The sequence below is a fragment of the Phoenix dactylifera genome, chromosome 8 (assembly GCF_009389715.1).
Source record: "Phoenix dactylifera cultivar Barhee BC4 chromosome 8, palm_55x_up_171113_PBpolish2nd_filt_p, whole genome shotgun sequence".
In the NCBI taxonomy this organism is placed as follows: domain Eukaryota; kingdom Viridiplantae; phylum Streptophyta; class Magnoliopsida; order Arecales; family Arecaceae; genus Phoenix; species Phoenix dactylifera.
This window is the reverse complement of record NC_052399.1, coordinates 25,203,747-25,226,149: the sequence shown is the minus strand read 5'-3', so window position 1 is coordinate 25,226,149 and position 22,403 is coordinate 25,203,747. Positions and strand designations below refer to the sequence as shown.

Sequence of the window (22,403 nt, the reverse complement as noted above, 5' to 3'; positions counted from 1 at the left end):
TCTCACCTAAGGTTCTCGTGGCAGTATAAGCGGGTGGCGGAGCTGGTGGAAATGGCTTGGACGAAGTAGGAGAAGGAGAAGGAAATAGGAGAGGTGAAGCCGACAAGGGAGAAGGTGGAGCCGTCATTTTGTTATCGGGTGGCAGAGTAGAAGGGCAACGAAGATGGTGGAAAAGTTTTGATGAACAAGTGTGGGGGAGATGATGCCTTCGGGGAAAGAGAGTGGGATCCATAAAGGCCGACGAAGAGGAGTACGACAGGTGAAGGGTGGCAAAGAATAGGAGAGTTCTGTGAGAGCGATCCAAGGGTGGCAAAGATGAGGTGGGGAGGAGAGCAAAGGGTATGAGCTTCAAAGGTTTGATGTGAACTACATTGGCAATTATAATTAGGGCTGGATAAGTCCCAAAGCAAGATCCACTACATCAAAATCTAAGTCACGGGCCAAAATTTTAGGCAACTATTACTTAGTCATACAATTCTTAATTAAATTCTTTTTTAAAAAAAATAGATAATTTATTGATATATATGATATAGCGCTGCAACCTTCTATATAGAGCAATCAGAACCAAATTTCATTATTTGGGCTCTTAAACGGATCAGTCAAACCGAAAGTTTTTTTTTAAGAAAAAATTTTGACCAAATGTATCTCCTAATCCGAGAGAAATCAGACGTAGCGACAAAAAGTAGAGTTGATGTAGATGTTGAAATCTACATTTTATAGATTTTTAGTTTTTTCGAGTTTATTTCTACTAGTCATATCTATTTTAGAAAGGAGAGCCCTATTAGAACTAGAACGAGAAATCTTATCTAAATTGTACAAGGTCGGACTTTGCCATGATAATAGAGACTATGTACCTCAATTTAGGATCATCAATTAAAAAAAAAAGATGGACCTAAACTCTATTTTTGAAATTTTTATATTTCTTTGTAGTTTTTTTTTTAAGAGATTCGATCCAAAAGAGTTGAGAAAATTTTCCTTCTCTCATATCGGATCAAAGAGTGAGAGAGTAGTAAAAGAAAATTGGGGGTGCGTTTTGAGTGGTGAAAGGGTCAGAGTCAAAATTTGAGAAGACGTGGCCTAAGGGTTATGCCCATGCTAAATCCAAGTCGGGAGGCATAAATGCAGTTTTGTACCCAAGCACCGAGGTGTCTGTTGGTACATTTCAATATCTAGTTATAGTTATGTAAATCCGTTAGTCTAGACCTAGAATTTTGCCGACGGATTACAATTATCCGCAGGCACAATTTATGCCTTTTAATTATGAATAGTGGACTTTGTAGCTAATAATATAAAACTGTTGGTAAAAACCTGAATATACTGATGTATTTGTCTTTATAAGCAAAAACATCTACGGCAAATATCCATTTTCTTGTTGAGAAAGCACATGACCAAGATATTTGAGAACTTTATCATATGTGGTTTGCTATATTAAGTTGTGTGTGGTTTAATTTTCGGTCTTATGGGACGTGAGACTAGAATGGGACATAAAGCATGATTTTAATTGCCAATAGGATATTTGCACATCTGGTGAGAGGTGTTCATGTGTATTATTTGGCTTGGTTTGAGGATGCACAAGCCTCTACATGCCACCAATACCAGCAAGATCAACAAAACTTGTTATAGAATTTTGCAAATACTTCGAGTAATTCTACTGGATAGATATATACAACTATTTTACCCTCTCAATCATCCGTTCAAATTGACAAGAGGAGATGGTGCAGTCCACGATTACAAGCTGGATCATTTACGGATGGTCCTTGGTGCCGCTCTAGGGCGGGACCATATATGTGGGTAAAGGAGTGCGATCACCTTTTTCAAATTAAATTATTTATTAAATGCCCCTTCTCATCAATGTAAATTTCGTCCATAATGGGCAATGCCCAGCCCAGTTTGAGCTCAAGATGATTTTGTTTGTGGCTTGGGAAATTAATGTCATTATATACTATTGCTCTAAAAAAGAAGTTTGGAATGTTAAATACCTCAAAAGAAGTTGCACAAGATGTTGATGCTCATCGTTGACATGATATCTAAAAGTTTTTTTGGCTAGATATAAAAAATTAATACTGGCCTTAAATTGTCTCCAACGACACACTATGCACACCTTTTCCTCCCCAAGAACCAGAGAGCACAAGAACAGAATATATGGAACGTCTTTATCATACATTGGGTTTTCCATATTCTGTATGGGTAGTTAAATTTCGTTCTTATTGGAGGCTAGACTGGTCCCTTTGGGATCGGATGCCTCAGACGAGTGGATTATTGTTGCTGGACCGAATAATTCTACCTAATTCATATAGGTGGTCCTTAAATCTAGTTGATTTGTAGGTTTCTAATGCTCAAGCCATGCTCGAGTCGTACTCAAGCCGCAAGTAAAATTTATCATCCAGAGATTTGGCTTTAGAAGGTTGGTTTGCCTCTGAACTTGCTCTCCACCTCGCGGATCCTATCAACGATGGCTGTTTAAAGTACCCCAAATTTGTATGGACATATCACAAGTTGAAGGACAGCTGAATCTGATAGCCTAATGTTTTGTAACGGGAGAGTTAACTTCAATCAAATATAAAGAGCTCTTCCCTTCAATTGTTGCTTCATTTAGTAAGGCACCAGAGTGACTTTTCTTGATTGATTTGAGTTACCGAGGAATTGCACTACATAGCAACATGATTCAACACATAAAATCATACGAGAGACTTAACCAGACATGCAACAACAATAACTATAATCAGACTCGAACACCATGACAAAGCACACTATCCTGAAGAGCAGGATTGACTTTTGCTCGTTTGCAAACAGAACAGGATTCAAATTTCTTTTCAGCACCTAGCCATGCTGAGGATGACAGCCACCGCGGCTGATCACCTTTTGTAGTAATCTAAAATAGCGTAGACTGATTGGAGAATAGTGAGTCCAAAGAGTACAACAGCTGCTACTAATGAAATGATCGTCCATGGATTGCTGAAATAGTCGTGCACGAGTTTGGCGCGCCACCTAGGCCATCTCGACTGGCAGTAAGCGTTCGAGTCCTCGTACACAGCCGTAAGGTAGCATTGTTCGGGAAAGAAGACAACATCTCTGCCTAGTTTGTTGAAGATAGATGCAATGTCCTGGTCATCTCCAATATGCGGTTGAATGATCCCTTCCCGGTGAAGCAACTCCACATCTCTTGAGGTGTTGATGATGGCATCCAGAAACTTGGTATATTCAGTGACATCCATCTCGTGTCTACTGCAACTTTGCTCCAAAGCAATTAGATTTGCAAAAAAAGAAGTTCGTTGACTCATCAACAAAAATGGCCGGGATTCCCAACACCCCCTGATCCTTACAGAACGTAATGTCTAGAAAGCCAGATGCTGACTTGCTCCCCTCGATTTTCACTCCAGCCTCTGCAAGTCTAGTAATGGGGGGGAGGGTTCTTGGGAATACCTCTGAACTCGAAGAATTGGTACGGCGCGGCAGCACCTTGGAGAGCCAATCCCCAGTCTTGTCGATTATTAGGGATAAAGCAGAATAAGTAGTCCTTGATCGTTTACTGTAGCTTGCTGTGTTGGTCACCTCTGATTTTGGGAATCGCCAGATCCATCGGTGGATCAAGTGGAGTAAATGATCCACATCGAAGCCTTCGGCGGGCAGCTCTGGCTGTGGACCTCTCCGGAACGGTGGCAGAAAGTCATCGAACGCAATGATAGCAGCATTCAGAAGGCGGGAGCTATCCCACTCTGGCATCCCCAGTGTTTCGAGGAGATGCTGGACAATGAAATACGGAAGTTGATTTTCTAGCAACATCAGGTCTGCAAGAATATGACATTTGAGGCACATATTATCGTCGAAAAGCGATCTGAGCTCCTCCGCTTGCAGATCCTCATTAAACATTTGAAGGAGGAAACATCCATCAAGTAGCAGCATCGCCACAAACCGATCGCTTCCCATATCGATCACTTCCGAGTAGCAGTCCCGAGCCTAGTTCTCCAAATCCTTCATCTTTCTTAGGCCCTCGTTGTTGCCCCCGTTCGGAACTTTGGAGAGGTAGTCGTGCAGTAGCCGCCACTTAAGTCCCTCCATGGCCTTCAAATCCTTCTTGCCACGATGGTAAGGGCCGATGGAGACCAGTTTTGGCTCGTAGGCAAGCCGATTGCCGCGTCGCAATCTCGCGGGAACTCTGAAGATGGTTGGCTTAGTAGGGGGTTTTCGGTGCAAGGACTCGCGCGCTCTATCTTCGACAGATTTCAACCATGCTGTATTGATGTCCAAGCGGACATGTTGGTTGGCTTGTCTCGGTGCTCTTCTTCCATCCATTCTTCGTTTTTTTTTTGTCCCCTCTCGCCACTCAGGGCCCTGGGAACTCCTGAGGAGGGCGGGGAGACGAATGCGGTGGGCGGGGAGGGGACCCTTAAATCTTTCGGGTTGGCGAATCGTTTAGGTTGTGGATTAAAAAAAATAAATTGCATGCATAGGTGGTCAGATCAGCCTGCACTAGATTTTGACATCATTTATTACTAGAATATGGCCGATGCATGTATTATTTTATTTTTAATTAAAAATTAATTTTTATATAAATAAAAAGAAATGAATAAATATCAAAAATTATATAAATAAAAAGAAATGAATAAATATAAAAAATTAAGTGCTTTATTTTTTATTTAATCTTAATTAAATGTTAAAATAAATATATAATAAAATGAAGGGAATATTGGCTAACTTTTAATTATTATCAAGTGCTTAACTTGATACGCAAGGAGATCTTACTTCCTCCACGTATTCTCAAAAAGACATTGATACCCAACCAAGGGTAGGTGCGGGAAAGCATATGCTCCATCTCTTTTCAGCTAGAAAACCTCACAATGAGAACTTCCAAAAGTAAAGCAAGGTATTATAGGAGGAAGAAGACTCTACTCAACGGGAAAGCATATGCTCCATGTCTTTCCAGCTAGAAAACCTTACGGTGAGAACTTCCCGAAGTAAAGAAAGGTATTGTAGGAGGAAGAAGACTCTACTCTTCGTGGCTTGATGAAGCCACATTGACTTCCTTTTACAAATCCAATTTAGAGATCAACCTAATCCACAACTTGATGATTGAGTCCTCGGACACCGAGTCTTAGTGTCAAAGAGTGCGGACACTGTAATACCCGGCCTAAGATTGATCCAGGCTTGGTCCATCAAACCAACTTGGATTGTGCTCTTTGGATTCGGACCGACCTTTTAGGCCGGCCCGGTGCAAGAGCTTGGCCGGAAGGCCCACCCCAAATTCCACCGAGGCGCACGGAAAAAACAAGAAGGAACGAGGCTCTGTCCTGTTCGAGTTTTAATTGGTAGGCTACTCAGATTCTGATTTTGCAGGATGTCAAGATGATCTGAAGTCAACTTCAGGTTATGTTTTTATGATGGCTGGTGGTGCTATTTCTTGAAAAAGCGTTAAGTAAACTCTAGTAGCTTCTTCTACTATGCAGGATGAATTTGTGGCATGTTATGGAGCTACGGTCCAAGCCATTTGATTTAGAAATTTTATTTTGGGACTGAAAGTTGTTGATTCCATCTCGAGACCAATTACCATCTATTGCGATAATAGTGCAGCGGTATTCTTTTCAAAGAATAACAAGAGTTCTGGTGTATTGTATACAGACATCAAGTACTTGGTGGTCAGAGATAAAGTTAAAGAAAGGCAGACAAAAATACAGCATATAAATATAGAAGCAATGATTGCAGACCCATTGACTAAGAGACTCGCAACGAAAGTCTTTAAGACACATATTGCTAATATGGGCATTGTGGAAACCTTTGATGTTTTTAGTTAGTGGGAGTTATTTATGTAAAAGAATTATGTTTTGACTTGATCATCTTTACGGGATATGTAGGCAACCCATATGCTTCGGGTACAGCCTCTTCCAATAATAATAATATTTATCTTCCTATTTATAATTTTGTATTTTGTGCACAGAAATTATAATTATGTTTGAGCATGCATTTCACATATGTCTTTTATTATGATATCATTTTGATCTCAAGATATAATGCATAAAGACATGATGTGAGTCTCTTTGAGACATGTGGCTTCTTTTGAAGCATTTATGAGAACCAATATGAATTAGCACACCTTTGATCACATTTTGGTGCTAAATTCATACTACATACGACCACATTGGTTGGAGGATGGGGATCCATGTCGGTAAGGATGTTAGCATTTGTAGCTGTGGAGTGGTCTTACATCGATTAAATGGTGTAACGACTTCCATGTTCAATGTTGATGTTCTTGTTGGACCGGATCATGTATCCATAGGGCTGTCAACGGGCCGAGTTGCTCGAGCTCGGCTCGGGCCCGGCTCGGTAAAAGCCCGGCTCGAGCTCGGCTCGTTAGTCAAACGAGCCCGAGCCCGAGCCCAAATGAGGCCCGTTTAAATCTGAGCCCGAGCCCGAGCTCGAGCCCGAGCAGCTCGCGAGCCCAAACGAGCCCAAACGAGCCCAAAAGAGAGCTCCAAAATCGAATTGGATTGGTTTGGGTTGGGACTTAGCCCGTTAACCCCAAACCCAATCCGTTAATCCTTCCCTCCCACCTGACTGGCTGACCACCTCCTCTTTTTTTTTTCTTTTTTTCTTCTCCTTTTTTCTGGGTTTCTCCAGAAGCTTCCGGTGTCCCTCCCCTCCCCTCTTCCGGGTGTCCCTCCCCTCCTCCCCTCCGGGTGTCCCTCCCCTCTCGCCTTTCTCCTCCGCCGCCGATGACTCGCTGCCTCCCTCCGCCGCCGATGCCGAGCTCGGTTCCGTTTCTCCCCTCTCTCTTTTCCCCTCTTTGCCGACTCCTCCACCGGCGGTCGTCGCTTTCGCGAGCTCTCCAGATCCGAGCTCCCTCCGCCGCCCTTCGTTCGTCTCAGAAGAAGAAGGCACCGGTCGTTAGGGCTGTTAACGACCGCGAGCTCTCCAGATCCGAGCTCCCTCCGCCGCCCTTCGTTCGTCTCAGAAGAAGAAGGCACCGGCCGACGAGGTGAGTCATTCTTCTCCTTTTTTTTATTTCTTTCTTCTGAGTCGCCTTCGTTCGTCTCTCCCTCTCCCTCTCTCCAGATCCGAGCTCCCTCCGCCGCCCTTCGTTCGTCTCAGAAGAAGAAGGCACCGGTCGTTAGGGCTGTTAACGACCGCGAGCTCTCCAGATCCGACTTCCGAGCTCCCTCCGCCGCCCTTCGTTCGTCTCAGAAGAAGAAGGAACCGGTCGTTAGGGCTGTTAACGACCGCGAGCTCTCCAGATCCGAGCTCCCTCCGCCGCCCTTCGTTCGTCTCAGAAGAAGAAGGCACCGGTCGACGAGGTGAGTCATTCTTCTCCTTTTTTTTTATTTCTTTCTATCCTTCTTTCTTCTCTTCTTCTTCTTCTCTTTCTTTCCTTCCTTCATTCTTCTCCGACGAACCGCCGGAACTGAGCTCGGCTGGCGGCTGCTCGTTCTTCTCTCCGACGGTCGACGGAGACAGGGACGGGGGATGGGGCTGGGGATGGGGCGGGCTCGGGCTCGCCGGCCGCCGCTCGGGCTCGGGCTCGTGAGGCTCGTTTGCAAACGAGCCTCACGAGCCCGAGCCCGAGCTATGCCGCCCGAGCCCGAGCCCGAGCTCGAGCCCAATACTGGGCTCGCGTACCGAGCCCGAGCCCGAGCCCGAGCCGGGAAGTTGGTGAAACGAGCCGAGCCGAGCCTGCGGAGGCTCGGGCTCGGCTCGGCTCGTTAACAGCCCTATGTATCCAAGGTGATTATCATTTGAGCTATATGTGTGGCCACTTTTGTAGTCTAATCCGAGAGTCGTTTTCAAAACAAAGTTTTTTTAAATTAATATGACAATCCATGTTCGCCCAAGTGGGAGAATGTTAGAATAATTTCAAAATATGGGCTTACACTGATTGCGTATTTTTTTGTTTTATAAAACGGGTTAGACGTATGGCTCAGAATGGTACTATGGTTTTAGCCCAATATGATGTGTGATCATTTTATTTATGGACTTTGTGCACCTTGGATGTATAGGATTGAGTCATATTTATTGTGGTAATTTTGGTATGTAGGCCAGGAAACCCAATTAGGATTTGGAGCCTTTAATGGGAAGGCTCCTCTATGTTTCCTATATATAGGCTAGGTCCCCCCTCTCCTCTCCATATGGTTAATAGCTTGCCCCATTGACGGCTATCTTTGTGAGGAGCAAGGAAGGGAAGATCCAGCCGCTATTATTTCAGGTGATTGAAGATCGTATTCAATATGTCTTCCGCAGGTATAATCTCTCAAACTTGAATACGGTATTATTGTGATTCTAAATCTTAGCATGTTATTATTTTTATAATTAACAATTGGTATCAGAGCCTCCATGTTAGGATTAGAATCCTTCATATACAATTATTATTTTATCTGGATTTATAGATTTTATGCATTGGTGAATGGATTTTCTGCATAAATCGATCTTCCATTGATAATCAAATATCTGTTTGATTTTATTTTAGATTTGAATGAAATATGATTATATATGATTTTCGGATTAAAAAAAAAATCACTGTTCATCTTCTTCCTTTTTCCTTCCCGTAAGCTTTTCTTCCATGAACCAAAAAAAAAAAAAGGGAAGGGGAGGCAAGGCCTCCCTGGACTCGCGTCCGGCCTCCCCGGGAGGCGGACGGCATGGTCCCGCGGCTGGGAAGCCGGGGGCGCGTCCCGAGCCACCCCACGGCCGGCCGTAGGCCGTGGGGCTCGCGGTGACGCCGCCAGGCCTTGCCGTGGGGGCCTTCTCCCGGCCACCCCACGGCGGCCGCGCGTCTCAGGCGTCGCGGCGGCCCGGCGGGGGTCGCCAGCCACGGGTGGTGGCCGGCACAGTGGCTGCCATGGGAGGCAGCCACGGGTTGCTTCCATTCTCAAAAAAAAAAAAAGGGTCAAGAGGATAGAGCCCTCTTCCCCACGGCCGGCCGCAGGCCCGTGGGGGCCTTCTCCCGGCACCCCACGGCCGGCCGCGCGTCTCATGGCGACGCGGCGGCCCGGGGAGCCTCGCCGGCCCGCTCGCAGGGCCGCGTTGGGTGTCCGCCATGGGTGGCAGCCGCGGCTGCCACCATGGGGACAGCCACGGGTAGCAGCCACGGGCTGCTTTCCCAGACAAAAAAAAAAAAAAAAAGTGGGGAACAGCGGCGGCCAGAGGAAGAAGAATGGTAAAAAAAAAAAAAAAAAAAGGATTTAGGGTTTTTCCCTTTTGATTGGGCTTGGGACCTACTAAGTCTAACCGGTCCATAATTGCAAGTTGGGCCCTTTTATTTAGTCAACCCATGTTTGATTTTACTTGCACTGCATCCTAATGGACCAGAATGGATTTTGGGCTGGAGCTAAGAGTTAGTAACCCATTTAATTATTGTTTAAATACTGAATAATTTGAATTAGGCCCTCATGCATATTAATTATTGACGTGTTAAATTTTGGACATATCTTTTCTGCGATATATGCTTTGAATTTTGTGGATTAACATTTTTTGTTTAAATCACATGTGGTTTTGATTATGATTATAGCATGTTTAATGGTTATGATTTTGTCACATAACTATCATTTTGTGATTAAAATTTGTTGGGCATAAAGACTATCCTTATTTTCTCATTAAGAGAATATTTTGAAATTGAAGTGGGTGATAGCCACCAAAGTGGCACATTCACTGATATTTATCTGATTTTCTCAACCAAAAAAAAGGTTAGCATTGGCATTTTTCGTAAATTATTGCATTGCAATATCTTGCCCGAAGGTGTTTATTGTGTATGATGATTTAGAAAAATGGCATGAAGTGATTCATGTGATTGCATTAGCCTAGAATCCTTCTTCTACCCAAAGGCGATGGTGTTTTCGAAAGCTGATGTGATTTTGTTAATTGGCTTCATAATATGTCTTAAGAGTACCTTATAGGCGTGTTGTATTGTTAGCCCAAAGGGTGATTTATACAATGATTGCACCAAGGCTCTTACCGTAATTAGACTTATATGTTTTTCAAGTTGATTACGGACTATCTAATTAATAGCCCCAAGTTGATTAGATAGATATATTATCATCCATTGATTGGCACTGCATCATTTTTGGGATGATATTAAATAAAATAGTTGTTTCTACAATTTTGAATGCCTCTTCCCTTGTCAAGCCAATTGTCTGCTATTGAAATCTTGACTGGAAATATTATGTGAGATGCAAACGAGACATAGAAATAGCACTGGGTCTGTTGGGTTTAGATTTTGTTTTGAAGGGAGCAGCCTTCAAAACCAACAAATAAGAGCACTGTCGAATACAAGGCTGAGTATGTCAAGTGAGAAGAGCTACCAGGCAATTCAAGTTGCTTTAAGATCTGTCGCGGTATGTGATCCATTCAATAGTGGATTCGCCACGGAAAATACAACCATTCTCCGGCATTGTTTATGTAATTAACCATCTACATGCAATTCAAGTCTGGTTAGAGGGAGATTCAACGACAATTGTGCCCTGGATCATTGGTGTCTTAAGGTTGAAGACCAGACTACCCACATTATGAGAGGGGAATCAAGTGCCAAGTCTCCTAGCCAATTTGGGGTTCATAGGCCGAAAAACTCACTAATTGGATTGATGTCTTCCCACCTCTAGCGTCTCAGTTTGCATCTGCTGATGTCTCTGGTTTTCTTATATGAGAGCGTAATGGGAGCTTTGCCTATCACCCACTAAACCCATGAAAGAACTGGAGCGGTGTTGGAAAAGCAACACTCTTTTAAATATCTATGAACACATCACCTTGGGCTCTCAAGATGGTAGCCTTAAGCAGCCCAAATACAGTTCTACCAAAGTTTTAGTTACTACGATTAGCTCACTCGGCCCAGTCATGCTTTGAACGACAAAAAGACTAAATGGAAACAATATAATTATGGGAGGAAAATGATAAGAGAAGCTAGAAGGTTTTGCGAACGAAAGATTATCCAATCTCTTTTGTCACTAGCCCAATATCCCGGCCGATAAGCCAGCAAAAAAAATAGAACAGCGTTTTTAAATGGAGATCTCTATGAAGAAGTTTACATGAGGCAACCTGAAGGTTTTGTCGTAGAGGAAAAGAAAAAATTTGGTGTGTAAGTTAAACAAATCCATATATGGGCTCAAGCAAGCATCTCGACAATGGTATTTGAAATTTGATGAAGTTGTGCTTCTCTTGGTTTGTTGAAAATACAGTGGACCAATGCATTTATCTCAAGATCAGTGGGAGAAAATTCATTTTTCTTATTTTGTATGTGGATGATATTTTACTTGTCAGTAGTGACTTAGGGTTACTTCATGAGACAAGAAAAATATCATCTGCTAAATTTGAAATGAAAGATCTTGGGGAAGCTTCTTTTGTACTGGAAATTGAGATACAGCATGATAAAGGCCATGGTTTATTTGGTTTTCACAGAAGACATACATACGACGCATCCTAGAGAGGTTCAATATGCAAAACTGTGCACCCGGTGATGTACCTATAGTAAAAGGGGATAAGTTTAGCAAAGCCCAGTGTCCGAAAATGAACTTGAAAGAGAATCTTGAAGAACATACCCTATGCAAGTGTTGTAGGGAGCTTGATGTATGCTCAAGTTTGCACTAGACCTGACATAGCCTATATAGTAAGCGTCCTTAGTAGATTTCAATCGAATCCAGGACAAGAGCATTGGAAAGCAGCTAAGAAAGTTATGAGATATTTGAAAAAGACTGAAGGTCATATGCTTACCTTTCAGCATACAGATATCTTGAGGTGGTAGGCTACTCAGATTCTGATTTTGCAGGATGTCAAGATGATCTGAAGTCAACTTCAGGTTATGTTTTTATGATGGCTGGTGGTGCTATTCTTGAAAAAGCGTTAAGTAAACTCTAGTAGCTTCTTCTACCATGCAAGATGAATTTGTGGCATGTTATGGAGCTACGGTCCAAGCCATTTGGTTTAGAAATTTTATTTTGGGACTGAAAGTTGTTGATTCCATCTCGAGACCAATTACCATCTATTGCGATAATAGTGCAGCGGTATTCTTTTCCAAGAATAAAAAAGTTCTTGTGTATTGTGTACAGACATCAAGTACTTGGTGGTCAGAGATAAAGTTAAAGAAAGGCGGACAAAATACAGCATATAAATATAGAAGCAATGATTGCAGACCCATTGACTAAGGGACTCGCAACGAAAGTCTTTAAGACACATATTGCTAAATGGGCATTGTGGAAACCTTTGATGTTTTAGTTAGTGGGAGTTATTTATGTAAAGAATTATGTTTTGGCTTGATCATCTTTACGGGATATGTAGGCAACCCATATGCTTCAGGTACAGCTCTTCCAATAATAATAATATTTAATTATCTCCCTATTTATAATTTTGTATTTGTGCACAGAAATTATAATTATGTTTGAGCATACATTTCACATATGTCTTTTATTATGATATCATTTTGATTCGAGATATAATGCATAAAGACATGATGTGAGTCTCTTTTGAGACATGTGGCTTCTTTTGAAGCATTTATGAGGACCATATGAATTAGCACACCTTTGATCACATTTTGGTGCTAAATTCATACTACATACTACCACATTGGTTGGAGGATGGGGATCCATGTCGATAAGGATGTTAGCATTTGTAGCTGTGGAGTGGTCTTACATCGATTAAATGGTGTAACGATTCCATGTTCAATGTTGATGTTCTTGTTGGACCGGATCATGTATCCAAGGTGATTATCATTTGAGCTATATGTGTGGCAACTTTTGTAGTCTAACCCGAGAGTCGTTTTCAAAACAAAGTTTTTTTAAATTAATATGACATCCATGTTTGCCCAAGTGGGAGAATGTTAGAATAATTTCAAAATATGGGCTTACACTGATTGCGTATGTTTTGTTTATAAAACGGGTTAGACGTATGGCTTAGAATGGTACTATGTTTTAGCCCATATGATGTGTGATCATTTTGTTTATGGGCTTTGTGCACCTTGGATGAATAGGATTGAGTCCTATTTATTGTGGTAATTTTGGTATGTAGGCCAGGAAACCCAATTAGGATTTTGGAGCCTTTAATGGGAAGGCTCCTCTATGTTTCCTATATATAGGCTAGGTCCCTCTCCTCTCCATATGGTTGATAGCTTGCCCATTGACGGCTATCTTTATGAGGAGCAAGGAAGAGAAGATCCAGCGCTATTATTCCAGGTGATTGAAGATCGTATTCAATATGTCTTCCCGCAGGTATATCTCTCAAACTTGAATACGGTATTGTTGTGATTCTAAATCTTAGCATGTTATTATTTTTATAATTAACACAGACAAGTACAGTCCTGGATCAAAATAAAAAACAATCACAAGATCATACTTGCCCGGTCAGCAGTGAAGTGTGCGGCATGGTTCAATCAACCAAAGGTTGCATCTGGCTCGAGAAACAAATGATTGGGAATAAGTTGGAGAGAGAAGTGGAGGGTAAAACAATTCCACCTTAGTTCGAAATAAATTGGCACCAGACAGTATGGCTAGAATCAACTACAAGTTGCACTGTGATGTGGAAAACATGAGAGAGCGCCGTTCACCAAGAACCGCAAGCACGTAACAACGATTTTGAAGCAAATCCGCGAACATAGTTAGTAGTCTTAAGTGACTTTTGCCGGATACAAAATTCATCACTGCTGGCCAGTTGGGTTGCTAAAGCGCGTTCAGAGAATTTGCCAAACAGTAGTCTTGCAGTCATCTGGGGCTATGGCCGCCCTCAGCTTGTTACTCTTCAGTGCCTCTAATTGGAGTTGGAGTATATATAGAAGCGATGAACGCAAGCAGGTTGTCACTCCCGTCCAACTAGCATGAATGAGCACGTGAGCATCCCTGCAAGAGATTTGCTATGGAGGACATGCAATATTAAAGAAAAAATTTCAGATAGTATCATCTAGTTAAACTAAGATACTTAAAATTTCTTAAAATGATTAAAATTCAGAATACAAATTCCAACAATAATTTAAGTCGATCTTTGTGAAATAACATAGCATTTTATTTATTAAAAATAAAGGGATCACTCTTAAGTCCTAGTCCTCTCGTTCATAGATCTTGATCTCATATGTACTATTCATCAATATTTAAAAAGGAACATGAGAAAAATAAAATTAGCTAAAAGCCCAAGAACTCACTTTTATCTCTAGTTTGCAAGCATAATATGCACAGAATATCAATTCTCAGAATATAACTGTTTCAGTTATAAATAAAAGTAAGATGAAAATAATAATATTAATTTTAAAACTATTTAATGCATCTGTTAAAAAAATAAAACTTCAAATTAATGTATTTATCTATTACACTTATCTCTAGCCATTACGACTATATATGGCTATGATCGACTCATGTAAGCTCTGAAAAAGACTAGCTCTTAGCTACAACATATCGCCAATGGGCATGCACCAATCGTGATCAGTTCATTGGAGACCTGCAACAAGATTAGCTCTAAATTATATGAAAATATGCTTGCAAAGTATGTACCAGTGAGCACCCCATTGGCATGGTCCGAAAGAAAACTAGTTCTTGGTTACACATGCCACCAATCGGCATGCATCAGTGATTGTCACATTGGAGGCTTGAAAGGAGACAAGATCCTAACATGTATAGTCATAGTCAGACTAGAGATAAGATCATCATAAGAAATAAAATCGACAAATGTTCCAAAGCAACAATAGTGCAATTAATAACCCAATAAATTATTTCATACTTGATCATATTTTTTTTAGGATTTTATATTTGTGTAGAGCATACACAACAGATAAAATACTTATGCCTGAAAATATTCAGATTTAAATTTCAATACTCGGATTAATATTTGAATGCTGGTGTAGAATTAAGCATTATAAATATTGCATATGAAAAGATATTAGAGTAGAGATACCTACAGCTCAACTGACAAAGCACAAAGAAATCTTCCAAGTGACAACAAAGCCAAAATGAACCTTCCAATCAACTATGCCTAACACTTTCCAAAAATTTAATCTCAAAATAAACTAAGATATCCATCCATTCAAAAAATTTACCATAATTCATACATTTTCTTGACCTTCACTAATCCAAATTAATTATGAAAATTAACTAAATGAGGAGATTATAATTTTTACCACAATCCAAGCAATCAATTGTACAATTCACACTAGATGGCTTCCTGGCCAAATAATTAAGATCATTAAACTAGGGAATAAATAAATCACAAGATGGGGAGGGATAAGATCAGCCAGGTGGCCGTACATGACATTCCCAGTTTTATCAGATCTAAGTGGTAATCAATAAAATCAAAGAATAGGAGTCTGACCTCAGGAGACAATATCATGTCTAGGCCCTAGATGCAAGATTTATTGGGACAGAGATCTATTATGGCTAGTAGGTGGCCCATTAAGTTAGGATCTTGCAGAGACTTATGAAGCAACAAGCAAGATCAAGGATGATTCCAATCTGAGGAGGATAATATGATTAAGGTTGTTGATCTCTTGATCAATTGATATCAAGTGAAGATCAAGTGGTGGAGGGCAATGTCAGGACCATTGATCGCCCGATCAACTGGGCTGGAGTTAAGATCAAGTGGTGGAGGGTGATAGGAAAAAGGAGAGAGAGAGGATACGGAAATGGAAAAGAGAGAAGATGAGAAAACAGAGAGGGATATGGTGGTCAGGTCCTTCATCCTAGAACTAATGTTACCCGGCGAAGCAACCCAAGAGGGGGATAAATTTAGATTGTTCAAAAATTCTATAGATTATGTGCAACAAAAATTAACTTTCGAATATGTAGGTGATGTGAAAAGACAAGTATAAGTGGTAAATAATGTAAAGAATGAAATACAAATATTAACAATTATAGCAACACAAACAGAAGGAATTAATAATGGTTTGCTGACAAACCCAGCACCTACATCCACTCTCCACGCTTTTCCTTAGAAATTTCAATCTACTAAAAGTCCACAAATAATTGCAACGTCAGATACCACTGGCTTAGAACCCTAGCTTAACTCAAGCTACTCACTTATTTTTTGAGCATGAACAAGCCTTATACATTCATTTAACGTATGGATCACCTTTTCTAGTTTTAATGACCTAAAATTTGTCAGCCACAAATACAAAGTGAAACAATGAATGTACAAATGAGATCATTTCCTATTGGATTTGAAGGAGTGGGGAGTAAAAGGGTGTAGTATCATGAAGGGTGAGAGAGCGACAAGACCATGTGTTATAAATGTAGCCGCTTGAAGCTCTCGATACATGGTAGGTAGGGGAAGGTTTAAATACTGTATATATATTTTTAGCTTAGGTTACCATATTGTCTTACAAAACATTTCCTTGCACTGGTGGCATCGCATGTGGTATAAGTTTTTGAACATCAGCTTACCAAAACATTACCTTGACTAGTGGCAGGGCAATCAGGGATCAGGTTTGGTCTTTAGAATGTGACTGCCTAATCAGGATGATCATATGTAATCAACATCAGATCACATAGGATCATATCTCTCGAAATGAATGGTGATCGTGCGGGTGGAAGACCTAAGACTACCAATCCATAAATTAAAGGAGAAGAATAATTGAGTGTCGAGTAAAAACTGCGCAATAAATTGTTTCCATCACAACACATTTAATTTACCATTCAATATAAATGTTGGTGATGAAGTAGTAATTAAGAGGTTCAATTGACACAATCTGCATGTATTTAGCATTTCAAGCTTCCATGTCAGCGTCGACAAAGTGGATCTGCCTAGTGATCATAATATTATTTGGCTTTATATATATTTCATTTATTTGGGTTAAGAGAGAAGCTGTGAATCTTGGCATATAAACTTAGAGCATGTGAAAAGCATGAGCCTATCGTGGACCACAAACTGTCCCATTTTCAATGTTGGTCGTCTGCAAATGTTTGTCATTCCGAGCACAAAGAGTCTCTCTGTATGCTTCTCTAGACATTTATTAGCCTCATATTGTTGTTACCAGATAGAGATAATAATTTGTGTGTTTTTTTATCAAAAAAATATTTTGTGTCATAGATGATTGACTGGCATTTTGAGCCTGAATGAAATACCAAATGAGATGCTTTTAATTGATTCTAGATGGGCCTTCTCTATTCCATACAATTTTGATCGTGTCTAAGGTTACCCTAATTTAATCAGATAATTATATTGACCTCCTAAGTTGAGCATGTCTCATGTAATTCCTAGGAGGCTAATGGGAGTGTATGTAATATATTTTTGTTCATCCCGGTGAGTTGCAAGCCAAGATGTGCAACTGCTCATACTGAAAGACCTAGAAATCAATATTTGCAATAAAACCTAAAAACGTTATATCTAATGAATTAGAAGATCCCAACTCACTTCTGAGCATTCTTGGCAACCCTCTAGAATTTTTCTCTTTATTGGTTAAACTTATGTAGCTTTTCAAATCAATTTTTCTACTCAATTTAGATTTCACCAGTGATTTCCCCTGATAGATCAAGATATCATCAACAAGAATCAAGACTAAAATTTTATTTAATTTCAAAATAATATAAGAGAAATCTACTAATCCAATTCAATAGGATAACTTAAATTTATTATAAATTCAATTAAGTGCATGCTGGTTGGGAAAATACCTTATCTGTAGATCCTGATTTTTTTCCTTTTTAAATCCTCCTTCAAAGGTTATCAATACTTATAATCACTAAATTATCAGGAAATAATGAGAACAATTACTTCAACTCAAAAGACCAGGGAGCTTCAAATAGAGAAGAAAATTAAGAGTTTTTTTCTGAGTAAAACATCTTGACTCTTTCAATTCATAAAATTTCAAATTTAATCAAAAAATTATTTTCATGATTTCTATATATGAAATTATTCTTAGCTGCACATTGCAAATTATTCTTCTTATAGACAAGTTTGCAACCAGTTACACCCACGAACACGTCTAGGTTCAAGTTACTTATAACCAGCATACATAACTAATACGTCATAACATAACCTACTTTGTAACACAACATGATTCCCATGTACATTAATATGCGACCCCAATACACTCATCCTTGGCTGGCCTTAGTAATTTTAATCGAAAGGTTAACAAGCCTTATAACAAAAAGCCAAAGGAAGACTAACCAATCACACGACAACCAACGAAAATCAGACTCGGGCACAACGACGATGCACACAGTCCACCAGAAGAACAGGATTCAAATGCAGAACTAGCCATGCCATGTTAAGGATGACAGCATCACGGCTTGCACTTTTGTAGTTCTAAAACAGCGTACACTGACTGGAGAATAGTGAGTCCAAGGAGCAGAACAGCTGCCCTATGAAATGATCGCCATGGATTACTGAATAGTCACGCACAGCTTTGGCGCGCCACTTGTGCTCTCGACTCGCAATAAGCATTCAAGTCTTTGTACACACCCTTAAGGTAGCTTTTTTCTGGATCATAAGCAACACCATTGCCTAGTTTGTTGAAGAGAGACCGCAATGTCCTCGTCAGCACCGAGATTTCGGTGAATGGATCCGTTCCTGGTGGAGCAACTTCACATCTCTTGGGTGTTGATGATGTTATCCAAGAACAAGGTATAATGAGTGATGTCCAACCCGATTTTAAGGCAACATTGCTCTAAAGCAGTGAGGTTTGCTAAAATCATGTTTGTTCCATCATCAATCTTAATGGCCGGGATTTCCAACACCCCTTATCTTTACAGAATGGAATGTCCAGAAAGCTAATTGTTTGATCATCATTCTCACAATGGCAGGCATGATCCGTTCCTGGCCGGGATTTTTCCTCATCTTGATCTCTACTCCAGCCTCTGCAAGTTCAGTTGTGGTGGGGACAGTAGTCGGTGGGAGTCCTCCTTTTTTTTCAGTGAAACACGGCAACAGCTTAGGGCAGCATCTTGTGTTGCTCGCCTTCCTAACTTTGGAACTCTTCAGATCCATCGTGGAACAAGTGGAGTAAATGATCCACCTGGAAGGGTTGACCGCTTAGCTTTGTATCTGGAATGTTCGAATACTGTGGTAAAAGATAAGCGAAAAAGGAGATGGCAGCTTCTTGAAGGCGGGAGCTATTCCAACGCTGGCATCGCCAGCGTACCGAGGAGATGCTCGACAATGAAATATGAAGTTGATTTTCGAGCAGCAGCAAGTCTTCGGGGATAAGGCTTGAAAACCACATATATTTTAGCAGCGATTTGAGTTCCTCTGCTTGAAGATCCTCGTTAAATATTTGAACGAGGAAACATCCCATCAAGCAGCAGCATCTCCACAAACTGATCGCTATTCAAGTCGATCACCTCGAGTAGCAGTCCCGGGCCTGCTTCTCAAATCCTTCATCTTTCTTAGGCCCTCGTTCCTGCTCCCATCCGGAACTTTGGAGAGGTAGTGGTGTAGTAGCCGCCACTTGAGCTCCTCCATGGCCTTCAAGTCCTCGGACTGCCACGATGGTAGGGGCCGATGGAGATCAGTTTGGCTCGTAGGCACCCCGATTGCCACCATCGCATGTCAGGGAGGGACCTCCTAAAGATGGGTTGGCTTGGCCGGGGGCTTCTGCGCAGGACCATGTTCTGGCTTCTATATTTGATAATTCCAACCATGTGTATTTATGCTCGAGGGGACATGTTTGGTCGGCTTCTGTCGGTGGTCTTCTTCCCATCCATTCTTCGTTTTTTTCTATCTCCTCTCGCCACTCAAGGGCCTGGGAACTCTCCGGAGGCGGAGGGAGGAAATGCGGTGGGCGAGCAGGAGACCTAGAATCCTTTAAGTTGGCGAATCCTCAAGGCTGCGTATTAAACTTAAACTAGATGCCAATTAGTCATCATAACTATTGTGAATGAGTGACCAACTAAAAAATATTAAAATAACTTTGTACGCATAGATGGTCAGAATTATGTGTCGCGTTCCAGTAATAAATTATGTCAGAATCCAGTACAGACTAATCTGACTTCTTTGCATCCAAGTTATTTTTTAATATTTTTAGTGTCACTCCACTATTTAAAAATATTAAAAAAATAACTTGCACGCATAGGTGGTCAGCATTAGTCTATACTAGACTCTGATATAATTTATTTTTAAATATGTTCAGAGTCTAGTGATACATGCATTAGTTGCGTTCTAGTAATAAATTATACTCAGGGTCTGGTATAGACTAAACCGACTTCTATGGGTCCAAGCTATTTTTTAATATTTTCAGTTGTCACTCACTACTTGAAAATATTAAAAAACTAACTTGTACGCATAGATGGTCAGATTAGTTTATGCTAGGCTCTGACATAATTTATTACTAAAATGTGACTGATCCATGTATTATGTTATTTTTAATTAAAAGATTTTTATATAAATAAAAATATTAAAAATTAAGTTCTTTATTTTATTTAATGTTAATAAAATGTTAAAATAAATAAATAATAAAAGGATGAGAAGTGTTACCGTTGAATCTGGATCGAGGTGGGAGTGTAGCTTGGACTTCTTGAGGTCGGTTAGAGGCAAGCTAAGTAGGTTGGTTGATGCGCTGAGTGCCTGCTCTCTTCCACTGGTGGCCTGCAAGAAATCTGCTTATCGAAGAGTTTCGGCGGGGACCTCCAATGTCTAAGTCAGAATAACAGGGCAACAATTGGAAGGGAGAGGGTTTCAACAGAGGATGGCTCTGTAAGTAATATTTCATGCATAAGTATGCGTATATCACTTGTGTTGCATGCTTGAGATCCATCGGCAAGGGAGCCCATTTTATCGTTACCTGACATGATGTGGCGTGCAATGATAGTCAGGTAAACTGTTAGTAGTACGGCTGTGCCGTGAGAGCCATTTGCATGGGAGGTGCTCGATGCGGTGCAGCACAAGGTCATTGCACTGCCATGACTGTGGATTGCTAGAGGTGTTGGTCGCTGGGACTGTCAGTCTTTGTCGTCATATGCTGATTGTTCTCCTTAGTTGATCGATTGCTCAGACAGGGCTGAAGTCATCTGAGGTCGGCTTGTTCCAAGGTCAAGGTGGTAGGTCCGTTCCAAGGTCGAGATGTTCCAATATTTTTCCATCACTTACCTCCTACTTTCGGGGCCGAACTGCATGCCGGCTCAGATGATGAAAGTCGAGCCGTTACCTCGATCGAAGGCGAAACCTTTGGTCAAGGGCATTAAGTGCGTCCGATCAGTCTTTCTGAAGCATCACAGGATCTGGGCCATCCCGAGATGTCATCAATTGTGGGGCGACTCCGAGACGTTATTAATGCAGCAATATGATTAGATCACCCACACTGTATCCCGAGTTGACATGTGGCTCAATCTGCTTGGGTGCCAGACCGATGCTTCAATCGGGGCTGTGGCAAACCCTATATAAGGGTGGCCCAATCTTCAGGCTCTACTTCTTACTTCTGGTGCTCCTTCACCTAGGTACTCGAGTATCTCAATCTACCGAGTGGTGCTTTGGGAAAGTACTCTTGGTCTTTGGCTTCGGCATTCACTATGCTCCTCCATTTTTGGTGGGTACGCATCTTTGGCTCCTCGGCTAGGGAGGGGGCCATCTGCGTCGAGGCGAAAGGTTGCGGAGGCGGTCAAAGAGTATCGCACATCAGAGGAGTTCCAAGAGAAGGCCCTCCAAGAACACGACCATGCCTTCACGAAGGGCTTCAGGGAATGCCAAGCTCGGGCTCAGCGTCTCTTCTTGGGAATAGACTTCTTCAGCTTCGACGATGACAACGACCGGTGACAAGGCAGGGACGGCAAGGCAGCAATGCTGCCTGTGGAAACAAAGGTGACGGTAGCAGAGGCTATGACCCCGACAATCAACGAAGACGGCGAGGTCAGCGGCAATGGCAACGACGGCACTGAGGTGGGTTAAGGGGTCAATCCGTAGGGTTGCCCTCCTTGTCCTAGATCTTTGCATTATCATCGCGGGCCACATTCGAGGACTCGACCTTGGAGGTGATGGTTCTTCCAGCAATGGTCCTTCATGTAGACCTGGACCTCGCAAGGTCAGGTTAGAAACTCTTCTTTTTAGCTGAAGGAAACTGGACTCCTCAGCAATGGTGAAGGCGATGAAGGCAACAAAGGAAGTCCTCGCCTATCCATTCTTTTTGTTCTTCTTTTTTTTTTCTTGGGTAAACCGAGCTTAGTGTGCCTTTTGTTTTGTTTGGCCTCTGCTGAGGTTAATGTAAGAAATCCAAAACTAATAAAAGTAATGAATTTTTCCAAAGTACCCGACTTTAGTTTTTATTCTTGTTGCTTATTCTCTCTGCTTGAACTCAGATCGTCACCCCAAGCTCCTACCTTCCCTTGTAGCTCTTTTAACTCGGCTTCTACCAAGTTCATTGTTTGTACTAAAAGATAATGAAAGTAAAAAAAATTTACAAAAGTACGTAGCTTCGGTCTTTACTTGTTGCCCGTTCATTTCTTGTTCGAGTTCAAGTCATCGTATCGTTCTCTTCTCCTTATGGAGCTTTAGCCTGTCTTAGGCTCCTCGATTGATCTTTCTGGATTTTGGTT

General features: G+C 41.4%; 1 protein-coding gene across 1 annotated transcript; it reads right to left on the bottom strand.

Moving 5' to 3' along the window:
- Positions 1–2,591: 2,591 nt before the first annotated feature.
- Positions 2,592–4,308, bottom strand: LOC103699443 (UPF0481 protein At3g47200-like). Its single transcript, XM_039129627.1, has 3 exons — positions 3,961–4,308; positions 3,424–3,744; positions 2,592–3,335 (listed from the first exon to the last, which is right to left on the bottom strand). Exons 1-3 carry the CDS (start codon positions 4,291–4,293, stop codon positions 2,856–2,858), a joined length of 1,134 nt encoding a protein of 377 aa, XP_038985555.1. The 5' UTR covers positions 4,294–4,308; the 3' UTR covers positions 2,592–2,855.
- Positions 4,309–22,403: the final 18,095 nt, after the last annotated feature.